General features: G+C 41.3%; 1 protein-coding gene across 4 annotated transcripts; it reads left to right on the plus strand.

Moving 5' to 3' along the window:
* Positions 1-1,481: 1,481 nt before the first annotated feature.
* On the plus strand, positions 1,482-25,076 carry dnmt1 (DNA (cytosine-5-)-methyltransferase 1). 4 transcript variants are annotated; one of them, XM_034190079.1, is made up of 35 exons: positions 1,482-1,687; positions 3,413-3,455; positions 5,609-5,716; positions 6,983-7,223; positions 7,325-7,397; positions 7,511-7,595; positions 7,687-7,727; positions 7,805-7,853; positions 7,961-8,044; positions 8,328-8,437; positions 9,138-9,256; positions 9,391-9,483; positions 9,571-9,722; positions 9,969-10,156; positions 10,899-10,913; positions 12,978-13,161; positions 13,294-13,391; positions 13,713-13,860; positions 13,954-14,069; positions 14,144-14,345; positions 14,806-14,939; positions 15,032-15,211; positions 15,289-15,513; positions 15,608-15,800; positions 16,039-16,123; positions 16,219-16,359; positions 21,255-21,537; positions 21,639-21,780; positions 23,031-23,197; positions 23,281-23,458; positions 23,573-23,768; positions 23,870-24,033; positions 24,118-24,234; positions 24,610-24,703; positions 24,801-25,076. In XM_034190079.1, the coding sequence occupies exons 1-35, from the start codon at positions 1,641-1,643 to the stop codon at positions 24,836-24,838; spliced, it is 4,533 nt and encodes a 1,510-aa protein (XP_034045970.1). In that variant the 5' UTR covers positions 1,482-1,640; the 3' UTR covers positions 24,839-25,076. The 4 variants fall into 4 exon arrangements, with proteins under 4 accessions (XP_034045970.1, XP_034045971.1, XP_034045972.1 ...); XM_034190080.1 differs by having other exon boundaries at positions 24,610-24,700; XM_034190081.1 differs by lacking the exon at positions 10,899-10,913.
* The last annotated feature ends 179 nt before the right edge of the window (positions 25,077-25,255 follow it).

A 25,255-nucleotide genomic window follows, 5' to 3' on the forward strand; every position in this document is an offset into this window, starting at 1 on the left:
CTGTAAATAAAAAAGAAGTAAAATCCAACTATAATGTGAGAAAATTCCAAAAGATGACTTTATATTTCGCAGTGATTGTCATCTGCTTTTTACTTAATGTTTGTTTATATATATATATATATTTTTTTTACTTTTTCAACTTTATTGTGATAAGGATACAACACATGTTGAGCAGAAATGTGACGTCCGCATTCAATGCGTCACAATAAAACATTTGCGGTGCTTTTTTTTTTTTTTTAAACCCTTTATTTAACCAGGAAAAGAGTCTCATTGAGATTAAAAATCTTTTACAAGAGCGTCCTGGCCAAGACAGGCAGCAAGGTTACGTGTCAATTTCAGCATTCCACCACACATACAGAATAAACAAATTACCAGCCAATGGAAAAGTTTCAGTATAAAAGTTCAAACACATTTTTACAAAAAAAAAAATCAGGTAAAACAACTACATGTCAATGTGCCAGCATCTCTGTCATTTAAAAGTCTTTTAAAAGATTCTAAGGAGACCAGCTCCCTCAGTTTTAAGCAGAGCTTAATTTGAGGGAGAGCAAGCCGGAGTGTGCTCCGGAACCTCTGACGTTGGCTCCGCCAGCTATTTATACTGGATCCGTGATCTGCCACCTCTCTTGACTAACAAAATATTTTTAAAAAATCACAGCAATTGCTCTCACTGCCAATCACACCGCCACCCTCCTGTCTGCTGTGCGGAATTCCGCCAAATCTGGCAACAGGTCCAGAGGCTACGCTCGCTGTTTTGATCCGGATGTTGACCGTAGCCCTAGAGCTCCGTGGCCACCGAGAGAGGACTTGGATTCTTTGCGGGTCCCGCATCCGTACCCCCGGAGGCAGTGAGTGAAGGGAGAGCCGCGCATTGTGTTCTGCGTGTGTCTGTTTATAATCTTCTCGCACAGAAGAAAAAAGACAGTATTTACACAAGAGAGAAAGTGAGAAAATGTTAATGCCTGTTTGAGAAAAGTGTGTAGTGAGGGGTTTTACAGCCTTAAGACATCTATAATAAGTGTAAAAAAATAGCGCTACTTTGCAGAGACTTGTCTAAGCAGTGGGTCACCCCTCTAAGTCTGGTCTGCTTGAGGTTTCTTCCTCATTATCATCAAAGGGAGGTTTTCCTTACCACTGTTGTCTGTGTGCTTATAGGGGTTGGTAAATTTAAACCTTACTCGTGTGAAGCGCCTTGAGGCAGCATTGTTATGATTTGAAGCTATACAAATACAATAAATTTACCAAGTGGGACTGATTCGGTCAAAAACTTACTACTGACTAATATAGTCGTGGGGCACCGCTTCACTTTTTGAGCGTATACCCAGCATTTCTTTTTGAAAGATTTTAATTGGTGCATAGGTAGATTATGGACTTTTTCATGTTTATAGTCCCAATCCTTGGAAATGAAACGCTCTTCCACACTCCAACACAGTAGGTGGCGGTAATGCTCCTAAACGCTAGTTGCCGCCAAACCCAAAGGAAGAGGAAGAAGAAGACGGAGAAGAAGAGAGGCAGCCCGCGCGCGCCCGAATTCCATCGCGCCAGTCAGTCTGTTTTACGGTCCCGTTACGTGGGCTTTTCATTTTAAGCCTTTTAACGTCGTTTTATCCTTTTATATTCATACGTGTAGACAGCTGTTTGCCATGCCGGCTAAGACTCTCGTGTCTCTTCCGGAGGAGGTGAAGAAAAGGTAGAGTAGCAGCCTCCATGCTAATAATTCATGCTGTCTTCTTTAAACAGTTTGTTTTTGTTTTAGAGCAGCAGTGTAACGCAACAAAGAAAGTGTTCCGTGTTTGTGTTAAGTAGCTGGGGTCAGCCTGAACCGGCTGTCATGTAGAGTTTTTTTTCGCTCCGTTTTATTTGCACGCTGTCATCTCCGTTTTTTTTTATATTTAAATTTTTCTTTTTTTGGTCGTCTCTCACAGCCTCAAGAGTGGAAGTAATAAAAAGGCAACGAAGTTTGTTGAGCAAAATGCAGTTTGTAACACTGGGAAATAGAGCGATAAATATGCGAGGATGCGCAGTCTTTTAAAACCAAGGTTTTTTTTACGTTTATATATCTTTTGTTACTTTGTCTTTTCCCCACCTAAAACAACACATGCCCAGTCCGCAGACTGCTCCACTCAACTTTTTTTTTTTCCTGTGTACAGTCCGTGTGCCATGTCTTCAACATCCTGCAGGAAAATAAAAAAGAAAGCACATGCCTTCATTCAATTTTCAATGGCTACACTCGCCTCGTGTGTGTGTGTGTGTGTGTAAAACTTCCACGGGAGTCCAGCAAAACACACTCCTTACACACCTGCCATTTCCACTGCGACCATTAGAGGGCGCTGCGGAAACGTTGATGCAGTTGTGGCGGGTAAATGTCTGTCAGCCTTCTACTGTAGTTCATTTTGTAGATGGAATATTTCCCCCTCCACTGGCCAAAATCAGTTTTCTCCTCCATTTATCTACTTGTGTGACAACTTGGTAGCAGTTGTGATGCTGGAGCTCAGTCAGTGCCAGACCGTTTATCAGATTTAGACCAAGGTGGCACCGGAGTCACTTGGATCCGAAAGCCTTTAGTGGGTGGAGTAATAAAAAGGGGGAGGAGCTGGACGCTCTAAACTATTCAATGGCGAAAGACTTGGCTGTAGGAACTGGTGACAGTATCACCTTTCATCATTTGTGATCCTCAAACTGATTCCAGAAAGGGCCCAAGAGGGTGCAGGTTTTCTTTGAACCACGCACTCCAGCAGGTGATTTCACTGATTAATTGATTCCGTCTGCTCAAAGGGATGTTAATCAGTGAAATCACCTGTTGGAGTTGGTGGTTGCAAAGAAAACCTGCACGTGCAGGCCCCTGATGTGCTGTAATGGTGCCAGTCAGGAAGTTATTTTGATAACCCGCCTTCCCACACCTGGCCAACAACACTGGTGGCTATTGTTTGTCAGACACATGGGTCATTGATTGCCTAATTTTTTAGCAGTTTGTTTTTAGTTTTGTTATCCCCTGCTGGCCACACTGGGGCAGGATATAGAATCCTAGTCCGTCTGGTTGTGTATCCATCCGTCTGTCGCATGTTTCTTTCCACGCTGTATAATTTATAAAATCCCTAATCCAGTTCATTCCAAAATTGATGCACAAAATTGTTTCCTTTCTCTGTGAACTTTTGGTCCATCTATGAATCAGTATTGTTACATCTGCGACATTTCAAAGACTGTGGACTTTGTACATCATATTATTGGACAGTGTTGATAATGCTCTCTGTGTGCTTGATTCCAAACTTTCTATGCAAAATGATAAACTAGGTTTCCTCACCCTATGAATTTATGGACTATATATCATAATGTTCCGTCTGTGTGCGTGCAAATGTGAGTTATACCAGAGTGCTTCAGTTGAGGTGTCTTGTTTTTACATGTTCCTCATTCACAGGCTGCAGGTGTTGGAAGAGGATGGGGATGGATGTTCAGAAGAGGTGAGTATTTACTGTACTTAATCCCATCAAGTGTTAAATACACCGAATCTGCTAAACAGTTGATGTAAATGTTTTTCATTTTAAGCCGGACAGGAGAATTAAACCGAGATGGTCAATAATAGGATACTAATAGGATACATACGTGTGTGTGTGTGTGTGTGTGTGTGTGTACACACACACACACACACACACGGGACGTTGTGTAAAATGTAAAAAAAAAAAAAATACGATTTGCAAATCATCTTCAACTTATATTCAATTGAATACACCACAAAGACAAGATATTTAATATTCAAACTGATAAACTTTATTGTTTTTGTGCAAATATTTGCTCATTTTGAAATGGATGTCTGCAACACGTTTCAAAAAAGTTGGGACAGTGGTATGTTTACCACTGTGTTACATCACCTTTCCTTATAACAACAATAAGCATTTGGGAACTGAGGACACTAATTGTTGAAGCTTTGTAGGTGGAATTCTTTCCCATTCTTATTTGATGTACAACTTCAGTTGTTCAACAGTCTGGGGTCTCTGTTGTTTTTTCCACTTCATAATGCGCCACGCATTTTTAATAGGTGACAGGTCTGGACTGCAGGCAGGCCAGTCTAGTGCCCGCACTCTTTTACTATAAAGCCACACTGTTGTAACACGTGCAGAATGTGGCTTGGCATTGTCTTGCTGAAATTTTCAGGGATGTCCCTGGAAAGACGTTGCTTGGATGGCAGCATGTTTTGGTCCCAAACCTGGATGTACCTTTCAGCATTGATGGTGCCATCACAGATGTATAAGTTGCCCATGCCATGGGCACTAACACACCCCCATACCATCACAGATGCTGGCTTTTGAACTTTGCGCTGGTAACAGTCTGGGTGGTCTCTTTTCCCTTTTGTCCGGAGGACACAGCGTCCATGATTTCCAAAAACAATTTGAAATGTGGACTCATCAGACCGCAGCACACTTTTCCACTTTGCTTCTGTCCATTTCAAATGAGCTTGGACCCAAAGAAGGCAGTGGTGTTTCTGGATGTTGTTGATGTATGGCTTTTGCTTTGCATGGTAGAGTTTTAACTTGCACTTGTAGATGTAGAGACAAACTGTGTTAACTGACAATGATTTTCTGAAGTGTTTCTGAGCCCGCGCGGTAAATCCCTTACACAATGATGTCGGTTTTTAATGCAGTGCCGCCTGAGGGATCAAAGGTCATGGGTATTCAGTGTTGGTTTTCAGCCTTGCCACTTGCATGTAGAAAGTTCTCCAGATTCCTTGAATCTTCTGATTATGTTATGGTCTGTAGATGATGGAATCCCTAAATTCCTTCCAATTGAATGTTAAGCATTGTTCTTAACTGTTGGACTATTTTTTTCATGCAGTTGTTCACAAAGTAGTGATTCTCGCTCCATCTTTGCTTGTGAACGGCTGAGACTTTTGGGGATGCTGCTTTTAACCCTAGTCATGACACTCACAATAAGTATCCTCAGTTCTCAAATGCTTATTGAGTGTTGTTAGAAGGTGATGTAACACAGTGGTAAAAATACCACTGTCCCAGCTTAAAAACAATAAAGGTTATCAGTTTGAACATTAAATATCTTGTCTTTGTGGTGTATTCAATTGAATATAGGTTGAAGGGGACTTGCAAGTCATTGTATTCTGTTTTTATTTACATTTCGCACAATGTCCCAACTTCATTGGGTGTGTGTGTGTGTATGTGTGTAACAGCTACAGTCTCACCCTTCTTTTTTTATAAATATGGGGAAGCTTGATGTAAGCAGTTCGAATGACAGTCAGTCACTTTATTTGATCAATGCTACCTTTTGATATTCTCTTCGTAATACTTCATATTACGATATTGGCAAGTGCCAAGAATCATAAATGGAAACGTCTATTAATGACAAATACAGTCTACATCCATGTACATCAAGCTCACTGCTAATATTACTACAACAGTGGCTGCTTGGTTCTGAAGGTTTACTTTCTCGAACTAACAGGAAGTCCTGCCATACAAATATTCCGCACTTGTCTCTCTTTAACTCTCCTGATGAATGTTCAATTTCAATTATGTTCAGTTATCTAGCAACAGATTTGAATGTATCTGTAGATATTTTATAGTTCTTGCAGTGTCTATTAAGCATGTCCTCTTTGTCAATGCAAATCCAGGATCAAGTCAAAGAGAAGCTCAAGCTGGTGCAGGACTTCCTACATGCCCACATGCAGGACAAGCTGAACATTCTGGAGGAAAAGATGAAATCTTCAGAGATCTCAAAGGTTAGTGATTCTGGCCAAGGATGTCCACCACACTGTGGCTCAGTCACCCACCTGTAGGTGTTTCAGTTTACACTAGACCCACAGAAAAAATGAAGGCTCAGGTAAGTGGGCCTTTCTTGCATTGCAATGCACTCCAATTCTGTTTTGTTTTTTGTTCTGCTCTATCTCTGTGTCAGCCTCTTTGTTACCTTTAACCACCTGATCTGTGGCTGCATAGACCACCTGCTGAAAATGGTGGCAAAAAGAGCCACGCTTGTGTGTGTGGCTACACATCGGCTGTTCAAGTGTAACAGGGCTGTTTTGGTTCATTTGCATAGCTGGTTGACATTTATGTTTAGGGTATGTAAATCTTCATTTGCCCTATGTACTACATACATGCATATGGACTAGGTGGACAGATGGACGAGCTCCACCTTACATAATTATGTCGCTGTTCACTTGTCAAACGGAATCTGTCATCAGTGTTTAACTTTAAAGAAACAAATATTTTTGAAGCATGAATTGTAATCATTGATATTGTCTGATATGATCCTTCTGCAAGAGAACTAGGGCTGCATGATCTATCGTTTGAACATTGCCATCGCATGTACACGTGTGTGGTTGTTACATCGCGGGACACACAATGTGGCAAATTAAATTAAGCATGCATGTTTACATTGTCCTGGTAGTGCGAGTGTGTGACGTGCATGTTCTCCCTCGTTGCACTGCACACATCAGTCATGTTCTCAGCTGAAAAAAGACGACTTGTCTTGTTTTTGGTGGTGGAAAACAACGCACCCAGAGCATGGTATTGTAGCACTGACGGGCATCTTTAAAAACACTGTTTATTCACAAGCAATTTCTGCAACAAGGAATCAAACTGTATTTTCAAACGATGTCTTCCAAAACAAGGGTGTCTTACAATTTTCCACAGGCTGTGATGATGCATCCAGCTGAAATGACAAAGCAGGTCAAAGTAAAACTTTATTTACCCAGTTTGCCACTTTGAAACGTTCTGGCTTTCTGCTGCTACATTGATTTCCCAGATAATTATTTTTTCACGTCGTTACAAGTATGGGAGCTTTAATCCAGTATCGCCACCATTGGCAAAAAAAAAAAATCTGTGCAATTTTTTCCCCAATATCGTGCAGCCCTAAAGAGAACAGTACTTACACGAAATGGTTAATTTTTCATGATCTCACGATACTCACTCGCTAATACATAGTACTTTCATTATTATACTACTATAATTATATACTGTTTATGTGTGTTTTTTGCTCTCCGCAGGAGGTGTACATCTCCAAAGTCAACGCCTTGCTGATCAGCGAGCTCCACTTGGAAAATGGCTCACATGCTGATGGTGCGGAGCAGAATGGGAAGATGAATGGCTTTACTTCAGATGGCTCACCGAATGAGGAGAATGGCGAAGATGCAAATATGGACGTACAGGAGGAAGGCGATGCCATCAAGTCGTCTGTTCCAAAAGGGAAGGGTGGGCGCAGGAGCAAAGCAAACTCTGAGAACAAAAGTAGGGTTTGAGGTTCCTTATTCATTTGCATCATCTTCATAGCTGCATTTAAATACAGATATGACATGAGTTGTGAAAACCTTGTGCTTTGAACTTTCTAGAGTCTCCAGCGAGCGCCCCGGTTACACGGAACAGCGGAAAACAGCCAACCATCATGTCGATGTTTGCTAAAGTGTGCGTGTTTTATCTGGTGCTAACACGTCATCACATTTTCTTCAAAAACAAAAAAAAACATTTTGTAAGGCTTTTGTTTAACAAAGGGTTGTCAATTCTGTTCGTTCTTGCAGTCAAAAACGGAAGTCTGAAGACCTGAAGGAAGAAGCTTTGAATGGACAGCAAGAGTTGAAGAAAGAAGAAAATGACACAGAGGAGGTGAAGCATTTTTGATGTAGTGGGGATTGAGCGCAAAAATTTTTGTTTTTTTTGTGTTGTTGCAGAACATTACTTGACTTTCTGTTTTCAGTGTCGGGAAGATAAGCGTTTCAAAGTGGACTCTGATGAAAAGTAAGTTCTTTGCTCTCTGCACATTGCTGGTAGTCGAGCAGGTCGGGCAGCTAAACAAAACGCTTGTCTTTCTGCAGGACTGCTCCAGAAGAATCACAGAGTGAAAAGCCTGTTTCTATTGCAAAAGTAAAGGCTTTGATTATCCACTCGTTTGCATTATGTTTGAGAATTAATCGTTATTAGGGTAGTTGGTTTTGACCTTTTATTTGTCTGGTTTTCTTGATTTGTTCTAGACTCCACCTCCCAAATGCCAAGACTGCAGGCAGTACTTGGATGACTCTGATTTGAAGTTCTTTCAAGGCGATCCTGATGATGCGGTGAGGCAGTCCCTGTCATTCTCAAAAATGGCTTAATTGTGCTTACCTTCTTGCATAAGATTTTAACCATTCTAATTGTGTACAAGTTGAGTACTTGTCAAACGTGTGACTACATGAATGTGTTACTGATAAAAACTCATTTTCAAGGTTCTATTGTAGCATAAGTAAGTGGACTGTTTAGTGGTGTTGACTCTATTTTTCATAGTAAATACTTGATAAACAGTATTTAAGTTGTTTTGTGGAAGTGTAGCAACCCTTACACAGTCCTACCCTCCATCTTCAGCTTGAAGAACCAGAAATGTTGACAGATGAACGCCTCTCGCTGTTTGACGCAAATGAAGATGGCTTTGAGAGCTATGAGGATCTTCCACAGCACAGGATTACGAATTTCAGGTGACCAGTGCTCCTTTAGCTTTGACTCTGGCTGGCTTAAAAATGTGCATGGGTGATTCTTAGACTACGGGCACTTATTATGTCCTTTGATTATATTGTATGAAAAACAGAAAAAAGGGGAAATTTCACACTTTTATAGTTATCTTTACAATGAAAGTGTGTTAAGAAATTTGTTCTAGTGGTCTAGCATGAATTTTTCACCTTTTTTCAGCATCATTATATGCAAATATTGCCATTTTGTGCTTGTCCCACACCCAGACTTTTGATCTTCAATGATAAAAATGAATGGTAAAGAAACGTTTTTTTCTAATGTTTTAAAATATCTCTGAATAAAATATCAGTAAAATAATCAAAACATAATTGGGGTATTCAGTGTCATACAACTGTTGTGTAGTTGTCCCACACTATTGCCGTAATTTCCACCACAACACTAATGTCCCTTTAAACAGTTTCTATGAAAGATTGTTTGGGTAGTTTCTATGGAGATAAACAGTGACATCAGAGCACATGTATATAGCGCCAAATCACAACAAACAGTTGCCCCAAGGCGCTTTATATTGTAAGGCAATGGTGTGGTGGAAATTACATTTACAAGGCCAATAGTGCCCCGTAGTTAAAGAATCACCTGCATGTATTTGCAAGGTATTATGGTAAGCTTTTGTACTTCAGCACTTGCAGCTTTAATGGTTGTCTCTTGCAGTGTGTATGACAAGCACGGCCACCTGTGTCCCTTTGACTCTGGACTGATTGAGAAGAACGTATACCTGTACTTAAGTTGTGTTGTCAAACCCATCTATGATGACAACCCTTGTTTGGATGGTATGGGAAGTTACTTTTTAATAAGTTTTTTTTTTTTTTTTTTTTTTTTTTTTTTTTTTTTTTTTTTTTTTTTTTGTAGCACCAGGGTGGAGCATAATCTGAATGTGTGTGTTCCTGTATGTGTGTCCATTCAGGCGGTGTTCCCGGCAAGAAGCTTGGGCCCATCAATGCTTGGTGGATCACTGGCTTTGATGGGGGAGAAAAAGCTTTAATTGGTTTCACTACTGGTAACAGTTTATGCTTTTTGCTCCTTATGAATCTGGTTTTTTTTTGTAATGTTTTGTGTACTAACAGTTGATGTCTGCAATGCCCAGCTTTTGCTGATTACATCCTGATGCAGCCCAGTGAGGAGTATGCACCTATCTTTGCACTGATGCAGGAAAAGATCTATATGAGCAAGATAGTGGTAGAATTCCTCCAGAAGAACCCTGATACTACCTACGAGGACCTTCTCAACAAGATTGAGGTGAGCACTTACAGAAAGATGTCTGTTCATTTCTGCAATTCTCAATGAATGTAATGTCCAGTAGTCTCTTTGAGCACATATAAAACAGTTTTATATAACTTATATATGTTTTATTGAGTGTCTCAGGAATTGTTCCATTTATTTTAACAGTTTCACCTCTGCGTTGTTTAGGCATGAAGGCGGTTTTTGAATATACCTGGGCCAGCAGTGATTGCCTTATTTTTTTGTCTTCCCTCCTGTGTTCAGACAACGGTCCCTCCTGTAGGACTAAACTTCAACTGCTTCACTGAAGACACACTGCTACGCCACGCCCAGTTTGTGGTGGAGCAGGTGGAGAGCTATGATGAGGCTGGTGACTCAGATGAGCAGCCCATTATTGTTACTCCCTGCATGAGAGACTTGATCAAGCTTGCTGGAGTCACTCTAGGGAAGAGGTACAACTGACTTATGAGACATGATGATTTTGTTTACGTTTAACACGTACCATTAATTATTAAATTCCACACAGCACTGATTTGTAGCTATGAGCCGTTCAGGGCAGCCTGTGCTTAATGCAAACATGAGTGACTCACCATTGCTACTATTAATAGCCTGAATGTTGGTCACATTGTGACCTCGTAGACCTGTGCTGCATGGCTTGCAATGTACGACTACAGCTGTAAATCACTGAACTAATTTATTAATCATGTCATTCATAATAATAATTGCAAACCATCCATAGCCTATGCAAGACAAAGCAAAAATAGCCTTTCTTACTCGTGAAAGGTGTACAGTTGTGTTCAAAATAGCAGTGTCTTAAAGTGAGTAAAGCTCAAAATGCTTATAATAGCTTTTATTTCCATATATGCAAACACTCTTTTGAACACTGCACATTCTATTCTAAATCAAAAATTAAAATTCATAAAATTTATTATTTTACAGAGAGAAAGAAATCATGTTTTGATTTGGAATAGAATGTGCAGTGTTCCCAATGTGTTTGCATGTATGGAAATAAAAGCTATTATAATGATTTTGAGCTTTATTTTTTAAACACTATTATTTTCAACACAACTGTATGTGCTATGTAAGTAATAATTGAAAACTCTTAGCTGGCAGCATTTACATTTCTGCTTATATTCATGTGTCCTGCTTCTTGTTATCCATAATATCTAATTCTTCTGGCATTTCCTAATGCAGCATGCTGTTGTACTGGTAGGTACGCCTGAATGCATCATTGGCTTGAATGTTGAGGTTTAGTGTGACTTTTTGAAGCTTATATGTCAACAGAAAACATTGCGCCAGATGTCATGTAAGAATTTAAATATTTTTGCTTGACATTGTGCCTTAATGTGTGGCATATTGGGAGTTTTGGTTACCAATGTTGATAATCATCTTGACATAGTCTAGTGGTTCCCAAACTTTTAGACTTTTTCCTCTAGGGCCCCCCTTTTGTAGACAAGAATATCTTTGAGCTCCCGCTCAGACACATGTATACGTCTTTTGTTTCCCAAACTCTGCTGGAATTTATCTTAAACATTGTAAGTTATACAAAACTACAACTTCTTATTGAAGATTATCAGCTGAACAGTAAAATTATTTAAATTGACATGCATCATGGATGTTTTTTTTAAATCCTCACAAACTTGTTCATGTTATGCTACCAGCAAGATTAACATGTATGTATAATGTTTAAACTAAATATAAGAAAATACTTTAACTGTCCTGGTTATTATTAAAAGCTGAAGCATACTCTTTGGGAACCACTGACATAGTCTGAACACATTTAAATTAGTTGGGAACTGCACTAATTAAATGAACTCACTTGGTTTTTAATAAGTATTGGTTTCTCTTTAGTTCTTCATTGACATTGTGTAATCACTTTGAGTACTTGTGCAATGTGTAAAATCACTTACTGCCTCAAACATGAACATTGGGCTTCATTCATGAATGTGCTTTTGTCACATTTTATTGGCACTTTATAATAGGCATGTCCTGATTCTTGTGACCATATTTCTTGAATGATTTGTGCCTTTGCAACCACATTGCTCATCATCAGTGTATGGATGGGTGGCTGGATGACTCATGTCAAATTGATTTGGTAGCATAACCAGCACCTAGCATGTTTCTGCCTCTAGTCGCAAGATAACAAAAACGCTCCTGGAAACTCACATGTGCAGAAATTTAATCTAAACAATTTGCCTAAAAAAGGAGTTTGTTATAAGTGGCCATCTAACAGATTTTCTGGATATTTCTTCACAAAAGAACTGTTTTTAAAATGTGATGGAAAAATGTACAATGGCAGACAATGCATCTGGGCTTTTACCTGCTTTTGTGGTAATGTTTTGTTTACAGTCCAGAAAATAATCACTTTACAGGTGATCCTGGCCACTCGTGAATGAAGACTTTTAAAGTTTAAAGACATTGTAATACTTCATGAATTATCACTTGTGCACGCTGTAGTAAGTGAGCTACATTATTGCATCAAAAGTAGGCAGACAAATGTGAACATCCATTTTACTTTAATTATTGCCCGTTGAATCCTGTTACTTGAATTTCTGTAGTGATTTAAATCACTTAAGATTTTCAGGAAGCAACAAAATCAGTTTTGTTTTGGGTTTGTTTGTTTTTTTTACTTTGATATATGCAGATCTCTTTAGCAAACAGTTAAGAAAGCTGTTCTCTCTGTTGCTGTGTTTTTGTGATGTAAGTGTCAAACATAAAATGCGCTGTGATTTTTATGTTTTGCTATGTAGTCCAACATGGGAAAATGTAGTAAACTTTAATTCACTGGCTAAATGTGATTGGGCTGAGACCTGGGCTAAAACAAGTATGACCTGTTTAAACATTTTATGATCTATAAATCTTTAATTTTAGTTGGGTCTCTATTCTTCTTGTATCTCTTGTTATGGTTATAAATGGTGTGAGGTGTATTATAACTAAGATCGATAAAACACTCAGTTTTTGTATTATTTATACTTAAAGTGAAGATGAAACAGCTTTTTGGTGCCCAGGTGAGCTCAAGCCACAGTCTGTGCTTTTAGTCTGTCATCTGTGAAGGTTGTAATGTTTGAGAAGAATTCTTGTATTCAGCAGGAAAACGGCATTTGTACAGCTTTACTTTGATTCTGTTTGCTTGTTTCTGATTTTTGCATGGCCTAATGCTGTGTTGTATTTATTGCCATAACGCCACATATCAGGTACCTGTAGATCCAAATGGACCTGTGGTCTGAACTTTTCAAACTTAATTTTTTGTTAATTTATTTTCTACTTCAATAGGAGAGCTGCCAGACGACAGGCCATTCGACACCCAACAAAGATTGAGAAAGACAGTAAAGGCCCAACGAAAGCGACCACCACCAAGTTGGTTTATCAGATATTTGATGCATTCTTCTCTGACCAGATCGAGCAGAATGATAAAGAGAGTGGTGGAGCCAAACGACAGCGCTGTGGCGTTTGTGAGGTGAGATTAATTCCGAATCTATAAGCCTCTGTTAACGGAGGCGTTTAGATTCAATATGGAAGTGTAAGCATTTGATTTGCATTCAGCATTTTACGTTAATCACTACATGTAATTCCAATTGTCTGTTTTCAGGTTTGTCAGTCTCCTGATTGTGGCAAGTGCACAGCTTGCAAGGACATGATAAAGTTTGGGGGAACTGGCAAAAGCAAGCAGGCCTGTAAGCAGAGAAGGTGAGATGATCTCAGAGTAGACCTGTTTGTAGATTTTGTAGAACTTCAGTGTTTATAAGAGAATGGTGGGGGGAGGACCTTAAATCAGTTATAATTGACTGATGTGTTCAGCTTTCTTTTTTTGGTTTAACTTCTTGAAGCTGGGGAGAAAACAGGGCACAAATACTTTATGTAAACAAACCACAAGACCTTAAAAGTATCGTGGAGTCTGTAAATATTTGTAAAATGTTTATGGGTTTAATATGTATTATAAAATGTGTGCCATACTTCTGCAGTCCTTTTTCCCCCCATCTCAATGGCACGTACTTTCCTGTGTTTAAGATGCCCAAATCTGGCAGTAAAAGAAGCTGAAGATGACGAGAACGCTGAAGAGGAAGATGGGCCCGTCGAGAAAGCCAAACCAGTTTCTCTTGCCAAGAGAAAGAAGCAGACTCAGTGCAAACTGACATGGATTGGAGAGCCTGTTCAGGTAACCTTTCCTCCTCCTTGGTTGATTGAATGTATAATCCTGTCTTCCAAGTAAATTCGGTCTATAAATATATACATTTCCAACACTATTCAGACTGAAGGGAAGAAGCAATACTACATGAAGGTCTCTGTGAATGATGAAGTTCTGGAAGTGGGGGACTGTGTCTCCGTTTCATCAGAGGACCCATCTATGCCTTTGTATCTGGCAAGGTATGACATTTTCAGAAAGAAACTAAATATATTAGACAAATGCATACAGGTTTAGTAATGCATATATCCCTTAGGATAACGGCACTGTGGGAAGATTCCAGTGGAAAGATGTTCCATGCCCACTGGTTCCAGCGTGGGATTCACACAGTGCTGGGAGAGTCCTCTGATCCGCTAGAGCTTGTCATTGTTGATAACTGTGAAGACATGCTGCTCAATTATGTACATGGCAAAGTAAACGTCACATATAAGGCCCCATCAAACAACTGGTTCATGGAGGTAAGAAAACCTTCAAAACTGACTAATTGTTGGCAGGTCTGGGAATATGCACAGGTGTTTTTATGTTGTCACCTCCACCACACTGTGGTGCCACTTTTGGTCCTGAATGGCATACAACCGGTCCATCTCTGCCTCCCTGTAGCATGCCTATCACCTGCTACAGCCAAGTGATAGGCATGTATGCCCCTGGTCTTGTGCAGTTGCTGGGGTCCTCAACAATGAGGCACTGGATCATGTGCCACATGGCCAAAAGTGTACCTGTTGTTCCTTCACAGTGCAAGCAGTAGTCCTAAAGTAAGCCTTCATTTGACATAAATGTATTAGGATCCCACGAAGACTGCCAAGGCACCCATTCATCACCTCAGATCACTGGTCCCACAACCATACAGTAATTGCGATGCATAACCGAATGTAGTGCTTCACATTTTTATTAACTGCATGTTATTCTACTGTGTTTTAGGGTGGAATTGATGTTGACCTCAAAGTGATTGAGGATGATGGAAAGAGTTTCTTCTATCAGTTTTGGTATGAGTCAGAGTTTGCCCGCTTTGAGACTCCTCCCAGATTTATACCACCTGAAGACTGCCAGTTTAAGTAAATATTACTGACTGCTACACAAACACACACACACCAACTCAGCTCTAATGTAGATTACTGTCTGAGCGTCCTTGTATTGTTAATTTCAGGTTCTGTGGCAGCTGTGCGAGAACTGAAGAGAAAAACCAGCAAGAAGTGCCCCATGTATTTGAACCGCTGGAGGATGTAGACCGTGATAACGTAGCTCTGTACGCTCTGGCCTGCTTTAAGCGAGAGAATTACAGGGTGGGCGACAGTGTATACCTTCCTCCTGAGACATTTAATTTCAGGTGAGTGAGATAAATGTGTAATTTGCTGAACTTCGGGCATTGGATGAAAAACAAGACTTGCTGCTGGCGGTTCACAGTGTGAAGCCAGCTAGTCCGGTGAAACGTTCCCATCGGAAAGAGGACGTGGATGAGGAGTTGTATCCGGAGTATTACAGAAAGTCCTCAGACTACATTAAGGGATCAAACTTGGACGCTCCACAGCCTTTCCGCATTGGCCGTATCAAGGAGATCTTCTGTCACAGACGTAGCAACGGGAAACCGGATATGTCAGAAGTGAAACTGCGACTGTACAAATTCTACAGGTGAAAACCAGCACAGATAAAGACGGGTGGCCACTCAGCATCCAGATTCCAATTAAAAATAGCAGTCTGAATTGTATTTATTTTTATCCTGTAGGCCAGAGAATACTCACAAAGGTGTCAAAGCCAGTTACCATACGGACATCAATCAGCTATACTGGAGTGACGAGGAAACTACAGTCAGCATGTCTGATGTGCTCGGCCGCTGTCAAGTAGAATACGCAGAAGATCTGAATGAATCTGTGCAGGAGTACTGCAGTGGTGGACCGGACCGCTTCTACTTCTTGGAGGTACAGTTCTATCTTTAACCTTGGCTGACTCTTGAAGAGCACAGAGTGAAGTTGCATAACGTCTGTCTGAGTGAAAAACAGACAGTCCTTGTGTGACAAAAGTCCACGTTATTTTTCCTTTGCCAGAGTCATTAGGTCACACTAATGCTGTAACTTTCATCATAGCAGAAGTCCATTTTTAATTTGTTTATTCATTTAGATTTTATATGTATTTATTTTGTGCTCATACCTCTTTCAGGCCTACAGTGCAAAATCAAAAAGTTTTGAAGACCCTCCAAATCACGCCCGCTGTGCTGTTCGCAAAGGAAAGGGAAAAGGAAAAGGTACTTATCTGTAAACCATGAAAAAATAATTATATTGAAGGATTTTTACATTTGTTGCACACCCATTTCAACACAGTCCTGCTTAATTCCATTAGGTAAAGGCAAAGGAAAAGGGACGGCACCGCAGGAAATACAGGAGCCTCAGGGTGGACCACAAGAACCCAGAGTGCCAAAGTACCACACTCTTGATGTGTTCTCTGGCTGCGGTGGGCTTTCTGAAGGCTTCCATCAGGCTGGTAAATATTTGTTTCTTGCTAACCATGTAGAGCAGTTCCTATGCTTTCCAGCATTCAGTTCAATTTATTTTTTTATATAGCACCAAATCATAACAATGCTGCTCAAGGCATTTTACACAATTAAGGTGTAACCTTGTCAGCCCCCCTGAGCAATCACACAGGCAACTGTGGTAAGGAAAAACTCCCACTGGTGATAATGAGGAAGAAACCTCAAGCAGACCAGACTCTCAGGGGTGACCCACTGCTTGGGCTATTCTGACCGTTACAAGGTTTTTACAAGAGAATTCTTAAACAGAAGAGCAACAAAAACACAGTCCTTAATTGAAATATATATATAAAAAAAAAAGTCCATGTTGGGTCTTTAATCTATGTGCCACCAATTCCAGAACAGGTAGGTCCCAAATAAGTAAGGATTCCAGTCCCTGGTGTGACAGACAGGGCATTCTGAGGTCAGTCTGACACCCTAGGATGCAGACCCAGCTTCTATTGAAGATCGCTCTAGTGCAGGGGTCACCAACCCTGTTTTGGAGAGCATCTGCCCTGAATGTTTTCTAACTCTCCTTGTTCTACTCCCAGGCAATTAACTCTATCAGGTGTGCTCAGCCAATCAAGAGCTGGAAAACATCACTTTTAAAGGGGAACATTACATAGTGAAAAATGCAATACTTTCCCATAAGAAACATACCAAAGAGCTGATATTCCATACTTTTTACACAAGTCCCACAAGTACATAGCTTTATCGGACGTTTGAACTTTGCTTTCTATCCAGGTATATCCGGGTACTTCCCGCTCAGTGCTGACGTCATTGATGAAAGACTGTACATATGCGCCGTTGTCCACTGTTGGAATTACAATTTTGTACATGGCCCATGTCAACCAAGCGTTACTTACGTACATTAATTGAAGTCTCCGTTGCTGTGCTGCAAAACACAGGGCATGACACGGGGTGTTTGTGGCCAATTAACAAGTGAAGCTTGAATTCAAGGTCCGTTTTTGCACATGCCAAACGCAGCATCAGCCTGCAGTTTCCGCATCTGCACCAAAGAATGTTGTTCAGGCGCCAAGGTTCTGTCTCAGCGTCTTTGCCATCAATGACTTGAATCCAGTCGTCCATGCTCCTGGCTGGAATAGATTCCGGATCTACTGGAGGAGACTCGTTTATAGAGGCTGCAGTGTCATGTCCCCCCCCCCCCCCCCCCCCCAACTTCGGTAAAGTTAGAAAGATGTTCACGGCTCAATAGATCTTAAGAGAAACATTGTAGAAAAACAAACACTAATTTCTAACTTCAGGAAGGTAGACAACGAGCTACAACCTTATTTTTATCCATATGAGCCGTCCTCTGAGCTGAAAAAATATCACTGATCTGAACGGGCAGGCGGCAGGTAAACGGAAACATGGGGGGGCGGGGGGGGGTAAGACACCAGAAAATTGAATAAATCATTGTAAGAAGAAGTGATATCGCCAAATTCACTGCACACATCAATTTGTGTCACTACACCTAATAACATTGAAGCTATTGAAAATAAAAAATTCTCCAAAAATTTCACAATGACATTTTTCCAGAGTGCTGTAGTATAACCAGCAGGACCCCACTGTTGTGTGCAGTGACTTTGATTACATCTTACCTTATAACATTGATGCTATAAATAAAAAAATAAAAAAAAATTCTCCAAAGTTTTTCACAATGACATTTTCCCAAACTGAGCTCTGTAGTATAATAAACAGAATGCCACTCTTCGGTATGTTTCTTATAGGAAAGTATTGCATTTCTCACTGTGTAATGTTCCCCTTTAAAAAAAAACAAAAAAAAAAAACAGTTGTGACTTGAGTAGGTGGACGTGGATAACATGCAGGGCAGGTGCTCTCCAGGAACAGGGTTGGTGACCCCTACTCTAGTGCCTCAAGACAGCAAGAAAGGGACTGGCAGCTGTCCCTGTGCTTCATGTACAGACCCAGAATTTAGATGTAGTGAGGCCGAGACATGTTCCATTGCTAATGATGATTAAAAGGAGGTGAAGCATAGTTCCATACTACGGTGGTATGCTAACCATACGAGAGGGAGAATAGATGCATCTTTAGTCTGGACTTGAATGTCTTTATGGAATCTGTTTTATCATTAAAGGAAGATCATTCCACAAGACAGACGCACAATACAAGAAGGTTCTGCCATCAGCCGATTTTTCTTTTTTTTTTCTTTTTTGGGGGTACATGTAGGGTGTAGTTAGATCAACTAGGTAGGGAAGCGCTAATCCATAAATAATTTTATAAGCATTACACTGAAATCAGATCTGTTTTCCTCTCTGGGAAATTCTCTGCAAAAGTGCTACTGGATCTGCAGAGCAGTGAAAAAGTGGCAGACAACACAAGACGTATAAAATAAATTAAAACAGAGGCAGCATGAAGTTATGGGAAAGAGTAGTAGAAGCTAGGCTTAGAAAACAGGTGAAGATCTGTGAGCAGCAATATGGTTTCATGCCGAGAAAGAGCACTACAGATGCAATGTTTGCTCTGAGAATACTGTTGGAAAAGTACAGAGAAGGACAAAGTTACATTGTGTGTTTGTGGCCTTAGAAAAAGCTTATGATAGGGTGCTAAGAAAAGAGTTGTGGCATTGTATGAGGAAGTCTGGAGTGGCAGAGAAGTATGTTAGGGTAGTGCAGGACATGTACAAGGATAGTGTGACAGTGGTGAGATGCGCAGTCGGAATGACACACTCATTCAAGGTGGAGGTGGAGTTACACCAAGGATCAGCTCTGAGTCCTTTCTTGTTTGCAGTGGTGATGGACAGGTTGACAGATGAGATTAGACAGGAGTCCCCATGGACTATGATGTTTGCAGATGACATTGTGATCTGTAGTGAGAGTAGAGAGCAAGTTGAGTCTAGTCTGGAGAAGTGGAGATATGCTTTGGAGAGAAGGGGAATGAAAGTCAGTAGAAGCAAGACTGAGTACGTGTGTGTGTGTGTGTGTGTGTGTATGAGGGAGCCCAGTGGAATTGTGCAGTTACAAGGAGTAGAAGTGGTGAAAGTAGATGAGTTTAAATATTTGGGGTCAACTGTTCAAAGTAATGGAGAGTGTGGTAGAGAGGTGAAGAAGAGAGTGCAGGCAGGGTGGAGTGGGTGGAGAAAGGTGGCAGGAGTGATTTGTGACCGAAGAATATCAGCAAGAGTGAAGGGGAAAGTTTACAAAACAGTAGTGAGACCAGCTATGTTGTATGGTTTAGAGACAGTGGCACTAACAAAAAGACAGGTGGCAGAGCTGAAGATGTTGAGATTCTCTTTGGGAGTGACAAGAATGGACAAGATTAGGAATGAACATATCAGAGGGACTGCTCAGGTAGGACGGTTTGGAGACAAAGTCAGAGGCGAGATTGAGATGGTTTGGACATGTGCAGAGGAGGGACCCAGGGTATATAGGGAGAAGGATGCTGAGGATGGAGCCACCAGGCAGGAAGAGAAGAGGGAGACCAAAGAGGAGGTTCATGGATGTGCTGAGAGAGGACATGCAGGTGGTTGGTGTGACAGAGGAAGATACAGAGGACAGGGTGAGATGGAAACGATTGATCTGCTGTGGCGACCCCTAACGGGAACAGCCGAAAGACAAAGAAGAAGAAGAGGCATAACAGCTGCCCTAAACCAGCTTAATAAGACTGATTTAATATATAGATAGATATAGATCAATTTAAAAATCTTAATACAATCCCCCATTAAATTCAAAAACCCTATGTTAAAAGCAAATGTGCAAAAAAAGTGTAGAAAGATGCTGAAGTGCAAAATAAGAGGGAGATCCTATCAAATTTTTCCTTTTTTGACAGTGTGATGGATGTTGGGATGATTTGAGATCTTAAACTCTTGTTTGTAACGTCTTCCTGAAGCTAGCAAGTCATACTCTGAGAAAAGAATATGTGATTGGTCAGTCAAGGTCTTGCATGCCAGCTTAATGGCAGAACCTTCATGGGTGGTCTTAAGGCAAACATGCCACACAGAAATTGCTGTGTCATCTGAAAATTTGGTGATGCAGTTATGAGGCTGCCTGCTACTGCAATCATTGTTGTACAGAGTAAAAAGACAACCCTGGGGTGCCCCTGTATTTAACTTGAGAGAATATGCCATTGACATTCACCTGCTGCTTGCTCTAGGGGTTGGTAAAGTTAGACCTTACTTGTGTGAAGCGCCTTGAGGCAGCTTTGTTTTGATTTGGCACTATATAAATGAAATAAATTGAATAGGCCTGTTTATTTATAAATAAATAAAACTACTTTATAAAAGGATTCACATGCATGTTGTTGAACTTATGGGCCAGTAGATATGGTTGGATAGTATTAAAAGTTGGGATGAAATCTGCAAATGGGACATGAGCATAAGCCTTGTGGTTCTCCAGATGTTTGCTAAACAGATCAGTCCATTGTGGTCCATCCCCACCTGTAAGCAAACTGAAGCTGGGATCCAAACACAGTGCAGGGCTACTTGTCTGAAATCACTGTTCATGCCTGGACAAGGAACCTTAGGCACAGGAATGATTATGGATTTCTTTGAAAGAACTGGAACAGTGTGTTGAAGGACTGTTGGAAAAATTGGCCATCAAGTTCTGCTACGCATTTCTTAGGAACTGTTGCAGGCAAACCATCATGGCCTGTAGATTTATTATTGCAGACATGACTAAAAGCCCCCTGTGTCTGCCGTGGTTCATCTCTCAGATGGTGGGAGGCCACAGAGGTGGTTAGAGACTAAGGCCTCAACCCCCTCCTGACAAGCCCTGAGACTCAAAGCTGAGGAAAAACTCATGATTATGTAATTGGGGACTCTCGGAGTGTGCTGTAGTCTGGTGTGGGAGCGGTCTGCCAAGAGATTTGCAGCTTTCATTACATGAAAGAAGTACCTGCTATTCATTTTCAGGTATCTCTGAGACTCTGTGGGCCATAGAGATGTGGGAGCCTGCAGCCCAAGCCTTCAGACTCAACAACCCTGGAACCACAGTGTTCACCGAGGACTGTAATGTATTGCTAAAGTTGGTTATGTCTGGAGAGAAGACGAACTCTCTTGGCCAGAAGCTGCCTCAGAAAGGTGATGTGGAGATGCTATGCGGAGGGCCTCCTTGTCAAGGCTTCAGTGGAATGAACCGCTTCAATTCTCGCACATACTCGAAGTTCAAAAACTCACTTGTCGTCTCATATCTCAGGTGTGTAACAGGTTCTAAATTAGATGTGTTGTTAAAAAAAAAAGTGTCTTGATGCGTGTTTTGTTTGGCTTTGGAGAAGTATAAAGTTTCTCTTCTTGCAGTTACTGTGATTACTACAGACCCAAATTTTTTCTGCTCGAGAACGTCAGGAACTTTGTCTCCTTCAAAAATTCCATGGTTTTGAAGCTGACTCTGCGCTGTCTGGTGCGGATGGGCTACCAGTGTACGTTCGGTGTTCTTCAGGTAGGTCTTGTTTTTGGATGTCCTTTATCATAAAGTCTAGATGGCAGGAACATCTTGATTGCTTCATTTCATCTCCATTGTGGTGTTACACACATACAAAATCGCAACTGTCCAAATACTTATGGACCTGATTATGCAATCATGATAGGAAGTGATGCTTCTGATCATTTCTCGAGATAACTGTATAGTCATACAGCAGAGCTCTCCAACGCTGCTCCCAGAAAGCACCTGCATGTTTGTTTCACCCTACACCATGTAGCTCAGTAGGATAAGGAGTTGGGACGGTCCATCTAGAGACCTACATTTAATTCCCAGTCATGATAACTGTGTCCTTGGACAAGAACTTCCCCAGCTAAGAGCACTGGCTGTGGCTGGGGAAGTAACCTGTGTCAGATTGGTGTCCCGTCCAGGGGGAGTTGTATACTCATCCTCTTCTTGCCCCAGAATCCAGGCTTCTCTATTCGTTCTACTCCACCCACAGTTAATAACCCCAGTCATGTGTTCTCAGCCACTCGAGAGCTGGGAAACACTGGACTTCATTAACCAGGTTTGAGTCGAGCAGGGAAAACATGCAGTGATCTCCAGGAACACTGTCAGAGACTCCTACACACGGTTCGGTTTTTCTTTGGTACCGCTTAAAACATTGTGTTGACCCGCGCTCGTATAGGTCATTCACACTTGACACATGCACATTTACTTGCAGCGGGCGCCCTGCCTTATTGTTTACCGTGTAACTGCGTACTTACAGCGAAACATGTCCTGCTTGAATGTGTTGATTTTACTCACATTCAGGTGAATTTTATGACATTCCTGATCTTAAGACATTTAGAGATGTTTCATGTTCACGCATTATTTGTTTTCTTAAAGAGATTAATCTTTTTATTAGATTTTAAGTTGGTACCTGTTTGAGTCCCATTCACAACAGTTATACCTTTGGGCAAGGTATTTTGTTCCAATTGCCTAGTTTTTCGAAGGAGACTTTCAGCCATCAGGCCCATGTAAGGGTGGGACACACCTTTTGTACGCTAACAACCCTGCTTTGTTTGTCGTAAAGAGTTGGGATTTATCCTGGTGAAGTAGTCACATTCCTAAACTACTGATAGCCTGCTGTTTAACCTGTAATGAATGACATTGCGGTACCAGGTAAATATTTGGAAACTGACACTTATGTGTTGGTAGTGTTGTTAATTTCTTATCAGTCAATCTTTGGCAATTCCTGTCTGAAACCTTAACCTGATCATTGTTCTCAGGCTGGTCAGTACGGCGTTGCTCAGACCCGTCGTAGGGCCATCATCCTGGCTGCTGCTCCTGGTGAGAAGCTGCCTCGATATCCTGAGCCCCTGCATGTGTTTGCTCCCAGAGCATGCTCTCTGAGCGTCGTGGTGGATGAACAGAAATACATCAGCAATGTCACACGGTAACTTGATGTCTTCTGTCATGTTCAGTGATCTGTAACGGCTCAATGTGTGGATCATTGTCTAAAGATGTCTCCATCAACAGCGGTAATGGAGGAATCTACAGAACCATCACTGTCAGGGACACTATGTCTGATCTGCCAGAGATCCGCAATGGTGCAGCGGCGTTGGAGATTTCCTACAACGGAGAGCCTCAGTCTTGGTTCCAGAGGCAGATCAGAGGCACGCAGTATCAGCCAATCCTCCGAGATCATATCTGCAAGGTGAGCGATGGCATGTTCACAGCTAATCTGCGCTGATCCTGCTGATCAGCCCTGGTTGTGAGGTGATGGTTTTTACTACCTGCAGAACACATTGCCTGGTTTTTGTGTCTTCAGGATATGAGCGCTCTTGTTGAAGGTCGTATGCGTCACATTCCCTTGGCTCCGGGATCCGACTGGAGAGATCTACCCAACATTGAGATTCGGCTCAAAGATGGCACAATGACCAAAAAGCTCCGTTACACACACCCAGATAAGAAGAATGGCCGCAGCAGCATCGGTGCACTCAGAGGTGTCTGCACTTGTGCAGGAGGTAGGCAGCACTACTTTACGAGTTCAGTAGCGGAGATCGCAGTGATGATGTTCACTGTAGCCGGCGTGGCGTCAACTGATGACTGTTCATGCCTTGTTTAGGGAAACCATGTGACCCTGCAGACAGGCAGTTTAACACCCTGATCCCCTGGTGTTTGCCTCACACCGGAAACCGCCACAATCACTGGGCAGGACTCTACGGGAGGCTGGAGTGGGACGGCTTCTTCAGCACAACAGTCACTAACCCTGAGCCTATGGGCAAGCAGGTGTGTCATTTTATTTGTTTGTCATCGGGGGTCTCACTAGTCTTCACTACTTTATCATAGCTGTAACCACATGATCGTCTCCAGGGCCGTGTTCTGCACCCTGAGCAGCACCGAGTGGTCAGTGTGAGGGAGTGTGCACGCTCCCAAGGATTCCCAGACACCTACCGCTTCTTTGGAAACATCCTGGACAAACACAGACAGGCAAGTTCCTGAGTTAGACTGATTGATGATCCTGCTTCTCCTCAGTTTTCATAGAGGATTATTGCTGGTTTAGAAGAGAAAATGTTGAACAGCGAATGACAGCAAAGTGTATTTTATCTTAGCAAACTATATACAGAACTTAAGTAGCCACTGAGTTGTATTTTGAGGTGAATATTTTTATTGATTTGTTATCATATAAATCAGAATGAGCCAACAGTGTTCTGACCATATGTAGCTTGTAGAACATAATTTATGTTGTCACTGTGTTGATAAAATCAACACATTGCCCAGACCTAGTCCTGGTGTAATTGTCATGTTTGCCATCCCGGTGTAAAGATGCATTATGTAATTCCATGTACTGTTGCTGCTTTGCAGATTGGGAACGCCGTGCCTCCGCCGCTCTCCAGAGCCATCGGCATGGAAATAAAAAAATGTGTCTTGGAGAGAATGAAAGAACAAGCATCAGGTGATTTCTTTAAGAATGATGAACAGGAATAATTCGGTTGGACATATTTCATCATACTGATGTCAACTCTTTTTTTTTTCTTTTTTTTTCCCCTCCACAGATGATGTGAAGCAAGAGAAGATGGAAGTGTCCAAATAGTTTCTTCATCCATCCAGAATGAAATGATTCTACAAATCCCATTCACAGCTCGTTAGATCTAAACAAGCTGGCTTTTAATTGTCACAAAGTGGCCATGTGGATGTTCCATGCAGTATCAGTACTTGTAAACTTTTTTTTAAAAAAAACATTTATTGGAAATTGTTCACATAATGTGGAGTTAATTGTATGTAGTTTTTATGTGTAATATTTCAAATAAAGCTCTTATGAAACATTTAAATTTAGTAACTGTTGCCATAAAGGAGAGAAACAGAACACACACAAAACCCCTGGCGGAAAGTGGAATATTCACCCAGGTTTCTGAAAAACGTAGGGGGGACATTTTTGAAACATTCAAGGTCTGGTCAAAGATATTGTTCAGTCACGTCTCTTCGTTTAGTGCAAGTTTACACATGGATT

The sequence above is a fragment of the Thalassophryne amazonica genome, chromosome 16 (assembly GCF_902500255.1).
Source record: "Thalassophryne amazonica chromosome 16, fThaAma1.1, whole genome shotgun sequence".
In the NCBI taxonomy this organism is placed as follows: domain Eukaryota; kingdom Metazoa; phylum Chordata; class Actinopteri; order Batrachoidiformes; family Batrachoididae; genus Thalassophryne; species Thalassophryne amazonica.

Excerpts from the sequence above, each read along its gene's own strand:
- dnmt1 (XM_034190079.1), top strand. The coding sequence starts at position 1,641 with ATGCCGGCTAAGACTCTCGTGTCTCTTCCGGAGGAGGTGAAGAAAAG. Across the intron at positions 7,596-7,686 it reads AAGAAAATGACACAGAGGAG|TGTCGGGAAGATAAGCGTTT; the intron begins GTGAAGCATTTT and ends TTCTGTTTTCAG. Across the intron at positions 24,235-24,609 it reads TCCTGGACAAACACAGACAG|ATTGGGAACGCCGTGCCTCC; the intron begins GCAAGTTCCTGA and ends GCTGCTTTGCAG.